Here is an 8,848-nt window from a genome sequence, read left to right on the forward strand (position 1 = left end):
TTTCCAAACTCAAGTGATAGAAGCCATATTAAATCAAGATGGTATGCCTTGTAAATGTTCTATTGACTTATGGTTGCTGATGCGTAGGGGCTTTACTTTTCTACACTTTTGTATTAATTTCATTTAATGTCAAAGTGTTGCCCTTTCAGTAATATAAATGAGGCTTCTAGGCCATTTATATAAGCGAGTCTCTAAACTGGTGTATGTTATGTATACGACGTATCTGGTGTGTAAATGCAACAAGGGCAATGTTACTGGTGACGCGTTTGATGTGAATCATTATAAAGCATTATAATCTTACAGTAGAGCATACAGTTTACATTCCTCTATCGCATCCGATATGAATAACATATAATTGATCTAAAGACCAGAGGATAAACCAACAAGGAAGGCTATCATCTGCTCAACCGCTTCTTATCAAGGCTTCACTCATCAAGGTCAAATAAAACTATTGTTACAGTATTTGTTTTGTTGGTTTTAAATTTAAATAAAACGAATATCACAGCATATATCCTTCCTTGTTGGTTTATCCTCTGGCTTATTGACCGAGTTTCCGTTTCATGAGGCCACCATCAGCTTCTCCATGGACACACCAGCTGACAAACTTTTCACTGGTATTGACTTTAGATTGCTCTCACCATGCACACCTAATGTCTTTGACCTTGAATACGCTTCGGATGTTGATGTGAAAAGAATATTGTGGTCCATCACAACAAGACAGCCTGTATCGAGAACTTACACCGCGTGCAAAAGTGACGGCCATATTCTAAATCCATGTTCAATGCTTCTATGAGTTCTTCTATTGGTGGCAGAAACTCAAAGGCGTCATTCAACCTCGGAAGGCGAGACCATGATATAATTTTTTCAATATAGGCCGGCTTCGTCTGTCCTTTGCAGGCGTCATGGTCAGGGTCCTTGTGTTCGGAGTGAATTTATAAGACACTTTTCATTTCATGGGAGAAATTCTCACCTTGAAAAGGGATATTGCTAATCAAATCGGACAGCAAATCGCTGTACATAAGGAAATGGATGCTGTGGATTGCATGTAAATCTTCATGTGTCAAGTGCAAAACAACAGGTGAGCATTTAATTGTCATGATTTGATGATACGATGTCTATATACTGTTACACTGCAAAGCTAAATGACATCTTTATTGGAAATCGAAGTTCGGACACTCCTTTTCCAATTGGTTACATGAACTGCTGGCTTCAGTTGTGTATACACCACGCTTGTATCGAAATTGTGTTTAGCGGACATATGCCTCGAAAAGATATCGATATTCGCGAAAGTTACGTTTTGACACATTGTCAAAGGACATTGGAACCGATTGAACTGAAAAGGTAAAGATGTAATATCTATAACAACAAAAGACAAACAAATGAATGAATATTGCCTTGATAACCTTTCAGTTTTCTTACATTCGCCAAGAGTAACATTTGCCTGTAGCACACGGTGGCGGCATTTGTGCACAAAGCGTGTATTCTTGTTTTCAAACGTTTGGTTGCAAACATCACACTTTAGTAATGGATCTTTATTTCTTCCTTCATTAAGCTGACCAGCAGCTTTTCTCTGTTTGAATCTGTAGAAGAAATGATTGTTCCTGTTGAATCTGTTGTCATGTCATGATAAGCACTACGCGCATGATGAAATCCACGAGAAGAAGTTATTATCTATGATATCGTTTAACAAAGCTTTTCAATGTGTAGCGTCAAGCTAAATTTGACTTTATAGAGTTGTCATCTTGATTTTTGTTTCTTTTCAAGAAGAAAGGAAAAAAAGAAATTTATTTCTTTATTCTAATTTTATGCTGTCAGTTTGATCAACAATGGCCATTGAGCTCACTTGTAATTATGATGAATTCGTATTTTATATCAGAGAGAGTGAACTAGACAGCCTTAGGTTATGTAGGAAGGCTTTATTAACGTGAAGTTGTATAGTGACAACATAGGTAGCACTCCAAGGAAGCACCCGTAGCGTTAGCCTTCTTGTACGCGTAGCGTTCACATAGTTTTTTATTGTTTCACTTTCCCGCGTCCGCATGACGTGCTCACTTAAAATTTTTGAATTTAAACACAAATCACTGTATTAGTCTTTTTTTCTCTAAGAAAATGGTAACAAAATAGTAAAAGAGAGAGAGAAGAGTCTGTATTTAACATTATGTTAGGCCAACGCTTCATCCAAAAAGATTGCTATTTCCAATAAACAAGCCTTGACGAACCTTCGCAAAGGCTTTATAATTGTTAATGTATAATCACCAACACTTTTCATCTATGCAACAACTAACTCGAATGTGTTCTTAGGCTATTTATTTCTTATGGCGCGTCATTTACCACTGGAGCTCATTTACTTTTTCACAATTCTTACTTTACATACTCACAACTGGATTGACTGTTATATTTTATCGTATCCTTGTCGCATCTGGAACACCAACTTATAGAAATGATGGCACATTGATCAGTAGTGGTGACGATCTGAATGCTGAAGGACTTACAGCGTAAGAATAAGAGATATGATATAGACAGATAATATCTGTAGCATATTTACACATATATACTAACACTAGTCTTTTTTTTTTTTTTTGCTCTAGTTACATGTTTGACATTATCTATGTGACATGGTTTGTGCACATGACAACTGCATTCATCTCCAACAAGTTTTGGTTCACGTATTTAGTGGTAAATTGAACATAACATAAAATCTCCTTTCTGTAGGATGGATTATATGATTTACATATGCTTCATTATAGATTCCTGCTTATGCCGCTTACAAGATTATCCCAATGGCCAAGTCTTATTTTGGAAACAGACCAACCAATGAAAGTGAGCCAGCAGCAGAAGCAAAATCAAAACGTCAAGCAAAGTTAGAAAAGAGAGCTAATAAGGGACATGTTAAATATGGAAGAGCATAATGTTTATTGCTGTTGCATAGTCAATTGAGCCTTCTATTGTATATGAAAACAAAAAGAGATTCAGTAAATATGTATTCATAGTTTTCTCTTTTATTTACCAATTGTCTAATTTGATCCCTTGTCTGTGGTGGGAGTTCATTTATTTGCTCATCTGTAAGTTGTAATACCTTCATCAAGAGTGCCTTTTGCTGTTCTGTTTCATCTACAACAATTCCAAATCGATATATTGTTATTATTATCAATATGTATTTATTTACCTTGTGGTACTTCTGGTTGAGCAACAACAGGAGGTGGTGGAGGTGCACGGATTGCTGCAGGCACAGGCTGAACCGGGCTATTTATCACTGCTGGTCTAGTTGGTTGAACCGGTTGAGGTTGCTGAATAATCGGTTGAACTGGAGGTGCGACGGGTGCTGCTGCAGGATTAGCTGTCATGATGCGCTTTCAATAAAGTATTAGAATATGCATACGGCCTAACGATTCTCTTTCTTACTGTAATAATATTAGGGTCTACTATATTCATCATTAGCATAGCTTGAAATAGTGCGTATGCCACTTGTGGATTTGCTGCTAAAAATTCTCGGGTAAATTCAGGCCTTTCAAAGGACATTTGCTTCATTTGGCTCATCAACGTGAATAAATCTTGAGCATTCATCGAAGCTAAAACTTTTGAGATTTCATCTACAGATGCATTGCCTACTACAGACTTATTCACTGGAAGTTGCATTGAGGGCTGCATTGGGGTTTGCATTGGAGGTTGCATTGGAGGCTGCATTGAAGATTGCATGGGTGGTTGCATTGGAGGTTGCATTGGAGGCTGCATGGGTGGTTGCATGGGTGGTTGCATCGGCATGGACTGCATAGGTGGTTGCATTGACATAGGTTGTGGTGGAGGCATGGATGGAGGTGGTGCTTGTTGAACGGGAGGATGGTGATGTCTACCTTGATGACCCGATCTTTGATGATTATCATCCATTGCTGCATAATCAACTCTCAATTGACGTCCTCCGATTTCATAATCATTTAAATTTCGTACAGCACTTGCTGCTGTTTCAGCATCTATAATTATGCAAGGATTAACAACAATTTGCAAATAACCTTACTCTTTTACCATAAAATTCACAAAAGCCATAGCCCTTTGGCCTACCAGTCTCACGATCAAACAGTAAGCTATAAAATATTCTATGAGTCTTTTTATAATCTTTTTTATATAATATACATTACCGAAAAGAAGCGACTGGGCCCACTTCTTTAAAGACCTCAATAAGTTGTTCTTCCGAAAGCTCAAAAGGAATATTTCCAACTAGCAAACATTAATACTTAAAGCAAACAGCGATTTCTAAACTTTACCGAATACAACACGCGATCCTCTTGATGCTTGATTCATTTTATGTCTTGAGGAGAAGAAAATAAACTAACCAATTTTTCTCGTTTTGTCATTTTGCCTTTTTTTTTTTTTCTTGTCCTTCACTGTGACTCCTTCTTGGTTGTGCTGAAATAAGGGTAGAATGGGTTTTTGGTAGGGAAAAACGAATCGTGTGTATATACACACATATATACAAGTATCTTGTTTCAATATTTGCCTGAATCTGTGTCTTCTTTTACTAAAGTTAACTTGTTGATATGAATAGCTTCAAATTAACAACTGCCCTCCTGAACTGCTAAAAATACTTTGGTGTTACGTGACTCAGCTTAAAAAAGAGAGAGAGGCAAAAGTGTTTCTTTATTTTCTATTCATTCCATTATGAGTTTCCCAGGTCAAGGGTATACAGCAGGCGGATATGTGCCATATCCTCCTTATCAACAACAGCAACAACCATATCCTCCTCCTCCACCACAACAATATTCACCTTATCCTCCTCCCGTACAAGGTTATCCACCTCCACAGCCCTATCCTTCCGCAGGCGGATATCCACCACAACAGAATCCATATCCTCCTCCACCACAGCAGAGTCCATACCCTCCACCGCCGCAGCAGAGCCCATATCCTGCACCACAACAAAGTTCTTACCCTCCACCACCTCAACAGAATCCTTATGCAACACCACCACCTCCTACGCCATCTCGTCCTCATAACTATTCGTCTCAAAGCCCAGCTTCTAATGTAAGCTTTATTGGTATATAAACATGTGATGCGCTAATCAATCATAAAAGAATCCTCCCCCTCCTTACTCACCTCAAGATCCTGCGTTCTCACCTCATGATCCTACAGTAGGACAGGCCAATTATCCACAGCCACCTCATTCAGCACATAATCCTTCAGGTAGTCTTTTGATTTATAAGGCCCAAGAATATAATAATAACTACTCTTGATATAGTGCCTTATGGTCAAACACCACCCAATGTCAATCCCAATGACTTTATTATGCATGTTCATCCCAGTCTTCAACAGGCACCGCCACCTAACTTTCAACTTTCTAACTGTATGTGTGCTAGTTTCCTTATGTCTTCTCATTATTTATTTTTTAAATAGGTCAAGGAAGAAAGAGAGCCTTATTGATCGGCATTAACTATTTTGGCACTTCGGCAGAATTAAAAGGTTCAATACATTAAAGAAGATAAAAGGCGAGCTAATACAGATTGGTTTTTTATGTAGGCTGCATTAACGACGTTCATAACATCAAGGATTTCCTTATTACACTGTATAATTTTCGATTGGAAGATATGGTTATTTTAACAGATGATCAACAAAACCCTCAGAATATTCCAACAAAGCAGAATATGATCAGAGCTATGCAATGGTTAGTGCATGATGCTCGACCTAACGATTCGTAATGTATAAAACCAAAAGGTATATGCTTGGGCTAACCTCCTCCTTTTTATAGATTCTTTTTCCATTTCAGTGGACATGGTGGCAGAGTAAGTTTATATTATCATTTATACTTAAAATTGACTTTTTTTGTTATTAGATGAAAGACTATGACGGAGATGAAGATGATGGGTATGATGAGACAATCTATCCAGTAGACCATGCCATCTATGGACAAATTGTAGACGATGTAAGTCATGTAATGAAAGATATGTTATAAAAATATAAACATGGATATATTGTTAGATGATGCACGATATCATGGTTCGTCCACTTCCACCGGGTTGTAGATTGACTTGCATCTTTGACAGTTGTCATTCGGGCACAGCGCTCGATTTGCCTTATATCTATTCGACACAAGGAACTCTAAAGGAAAGCAGCTTATTCAAGGATGCAGGCAATAGCTTAAAGAGTGCAGGGTTGGCTTATATATCAGGTAATCCAGCAAGAGCCATGTCTTCAGTCATGTCAATCGGTTCCAAAATCATGAGTGGTGGTCTTGGAGGAAAAGCAGCCAGTGTTAAAAAACAGAAATCGTCCCCTGCTGATGTTATCATGTTCTCTGGCTGTAAGGACTCTCAAACCTCTGCAGATGCTTTTGAAAATGGTCGCAGTACAGGTGCAATGAGCCATGCCTTTACGACTGCCCTAAGAGCAAATAGAAATCAAACCTATCTTCAATTGCTCAACTCTGTTCGTGTCATCTTACGAGAAAAATATTCTCAACGACCTCAGCTCTCTTCTTCTCATCCAATAGATGTCAACTTGCTTTTTATGATCTAACCGTGTAATAAAGAGTCTGATGACACCATAGCTAAGACATAGATGCGTACAGTTAAATTATCCAATAGCGCTTTGTGATCCACACTTAAGAAGGGGGGCAACTTCAAGTCCAGCCTATCTCTTTCTTTTTTAAAAAAAAGACAAATAGAGTCGATGGCGACAAAGAAACATTCAAAGCTGAAATCATATTTAGCCTCTAATTATGTTGAATTTGCTGAGGACCAAACTTCCATGCGTCTAAATTCTCTTTATTCAGACTTTTCCAAGTCTCACACGGTCAACCCTTATGCTTATGAGGCTAATGTTGAGTTTTGGAGAGCGATCGTTTTGGATTGCAATCAACAAGGATATCTAAGAACACCAAAATATGCTACTGCTATCAACAAACACACAATAGCTGAAGACTTTCGAAGGCCACTCAAAGGAAAACCACTTGCTTTGGACTGTGTACTTGTAAGGGAGAAACACAAGAATAAGAATAAGAAAAAAAAAAAGGATTGAGAGTATTGATAGTACTTAGGAACATATGGAAAAAAAAGGTGATTTGATGACCATAGACAAGTTTATTCAGACATATACTTTCAAAGCGACTTGGGCCGAGTGGTTCTATCACAGATTATCCCCTTCTCGATACTGGCATTCTAGTAGCGAAGACCACTTTTATGTGATTATGCCAACTATTGAACTGATTGCAAAACACATTATATCAGAACACTTTGAGATACCTACTAAACGAACTACGGATCATCTTTTCACTCTATCAGCATTTAAACATAAATATGCTCATCATTTTGTGAATGAGATCGATTTGACAGAGGATGATATCATGCTCGTCTTAAGATACCTTCATATTCACTATGGTATTGCAGTAGAAGAAAATGTTAAAGGATACGGAACAACCTATCAGGTAAATATAACATACATTTGTGTATATATAATTTTTATATCAATGATAAACAACACACAGGTGATTAAATTTCCTTCTCGACAAGGAGAAATAGCAGATATAACAAAGCATGATGAAGCAATGATTAGCATACAGACAACATGCCATGCATTATCAATTCAAATAGATGAATTGCAAAAGAAGATTGAAGAGTTTGAGCGTTTATCTGTAGAAGAGCACAAGAAAGGACATAAAGCCAAATCGCTCTATTACATAAGGAAACGAAAAGGGTTTCAACAGGTATTAGAGAAGCGAATCAAATCAATGGAGACTATGGATAATATCCTCATGAAGATCGAGACATCGCATGATGACCTTCAAGTCGTACAGGCATTTAACGTGGGCGCAGATACACTACGAGATCTGTTGGGACAAGATGGATTGAGTATCGAGACTATTAATGATGTAATGGAGAAAGTATCCAATTCACTTCAGGATCAAAATGAGATAGAAGAGGCAATGCAGTCTGGAATGAATGATACAATACCTTATAATGATCAAGAAATAGAAGCAGAATTGGCTCAGTTAATAGAAAAAGAAGAGCCAGTAGTTGAAGCAAAGGAGAACAAGGAAGTCAATCCTGTGATAGATAACAATAATAATAACATTCAATCAGAACTGGCAAGACTCAATCAAATGTTTGTCAGTAGTGACCACAAAAAGCAGAAGGAGGCTGTTTTAAACTAGCTTAAAATTTTTGTTGTCCAATAAAAAAACTATTAGTAGCCTTTGTTTCCCTTTTCTTTTTTTCTGTCTTTCTTTCTCTCTCTTTAATAATAGACACATATTATGGTCGCAGAAACAAGATATTATGAGATTCTAGAAGTAGAAACAGATGCTACAGAGCATGAAATCAAAAAAGTAAAAATATATAAATGACCCTTGCCTTCAATCTCTGGTTGACACTTCATTAGGCTTATAGAAAACTGGTGCGAACCCTTTAATAATAAAATAGAAATAAGGCTAATGATTTGATAAACAATAGGCAATGAAGTATCACCCTGATAAAAACCCTGAAGAAGGCGAAAGAGTAAATACATCTCTCTCTCTCTTTCCATTTTTTTGACACATATGTATATAGTTTAAAGAAATCTCGCATGCCTATGAAATCTTGTCTGATCCACAAGCTCGTGCTGCGTACGATCAATATGGAGAAGAAGGACCTGGTGGCTCAGGTGGTGGATTTGGTATGTCTGCTGATGAACTCTTTGCTAATCTCTTTGGTGGAGGCGGTGATTTTGGTTTCGGAGGAGGCTTTGGTGGAGACTTTCATGGTGGACCTCGTCGTCCTAGAAAGGGTGAAAGTATGAAATATCCTCTCTCTGTTACTCTCGAAGATCTCTATTTGGGTAAACACACGAAGCTTGCACTCGAAAAGAATGTTATTTGTTCAAATTGTGA

The 8,848-nt window shown here is 37.6% G+C and overlaps 6 protein-coding genes across 6 annotated transcripts; 5 read left to right on the forward strand and 1 right to left on the reverse strand.

Annotated features, from left to right (window-relative positions):
* Positions 1-583: 583 nt before the first annotated feature.
* On the forward strand, positions 584-2,909 carry RHIMIDRAFT_235325 (DUF788-domain-containing protein; the record flags this gene model as incomplete). The annotated part of the gene is made up of 5 exons (XM_023608335.1): positions 584-724; positions 2,166-2,246; positions 2,302-2,495; positions 2,589-2,676; positions 2,748-2,909. The coding sequence occupies 5 exons, from the start codon at positions 584-586 to the stop codon at positions 2,907-2,909; spliced, it is 666 nt and encodes a 221-aa protein (XP_023468259.1).
* A 20-nt stretch (positions 2,910-2,929) lies between these two features.
* On the reverse strand, positions 2,930-4,296 carry RHIMIDRAFT_249506 (uncharacterized protein; the record flags this gene model as incomplete). The annotated part of the gene is made up of 6 exons (XM_023610631.1): positions 2,930-3,111; positions 3,167-3,350; positions 3,403-3,968; positions 4,021-4,079; positions 4,134-4,212; positions 4,260-4,296. 6 exons carry the CDS (start codon positions 4,294-4,296, stop codon positions 2,930-2,932), a joined length of 1,107 nt encoding a protein of 368 aa, XP_023468260.1.
* A 351-nt stretch (positions 4,297-4,647) lies between these two features.
* Positions 4,648-5,402, forward strand: RHIMIDRAFT_275438 (uncharacterized protein). The gene is made up of 3 exons (XM_023612550.1): positions 4,648-5,013; positions 5,064-5,332; positions 5,383-5,402. Exons 1-2 carry the CDS (start codon positions 4,654-4,656, stop codon positions 5,220-5,222), a joined length of 519 nt encoding a protein of 172 aa, XP_023468261.1. The 5' UTR covers positions 4,648-4,653; the 3' UTR covers positions 5,223-5,332; positions 5,383-5,402.
* On the forward strand, positions 5,195-6,597 carry RHIMIDRAFT_102876 (peptidase C14). The gene is made up of 6 exons (XM_023605137.1): positions 5,195-5,332; positions 5,383-5,448; positions 5,506-5,680; positions 5,735-5,768; positions 5,819-5,908; positions 5,965-6,597. The coding sequence occupies exons 1-6, from the start codon at positions 5,275-5,277 to the stop codon at positions 6,499-6,501; spliced, it is 960 nt and encodes a 319-aa protein (XP_023468262.1). The 5' UTR covers positions 5,195-5,274; the 3' UTR covers positions 6,502-6,597.
* A 57-nt stretch (positions 6,598-6,654) lies between these two features.
* On the forward strand, positions 6,655-8,134 carry RHIMIDRAFT_235328 (uncharacterized protein; the record flags this gene model as incomplete). The annotated part of the gene is made up of 3 exons (XM_023608336.1): positions 6,655-6,954; positions 7,022-7,408; positions 7,469-8,134. 3 exons carry the CDS (start codon positions 6,655-6,657, stop codon positions 8,132-8,134), a joined length of 1,353 nt encoding a protein of 450 aa, XP_023468263.1.
* A 50-nt stretch (positions 8,135-8,184) lies between these two features.
* On the forward strand, positions 8,185-8,848 carry RHIMIDRAFT_102880 (molecular chaperone; the record flags this gene model as incomplete). Its single annotated transcript, XM_023605138.1, has 4 exons — positions 8,185-8,308; positions 8,362-8,376; positions 8,433-8,477; positions 8,529-8,848. Coding segments are annotated over exons 1-4 (452 nt in total), but the record flags the coding sequence as incomplete, so codon positions are not given.

This window comes from Rhizopus microsporus (genome assembly GCF_002708625.1).
Source record: "Rhizopus microsporus ATCC 52813 unplaced genomic scaffold scaffold_4, whole genome shotgun sequence".
Lineage (NCBI taxonomy): Eukaryota > Fungi > Mucoromycota > Mucoromycetes > Mucorales > Rhizopodaceae > Rhizopus > Rhizopus microsporus.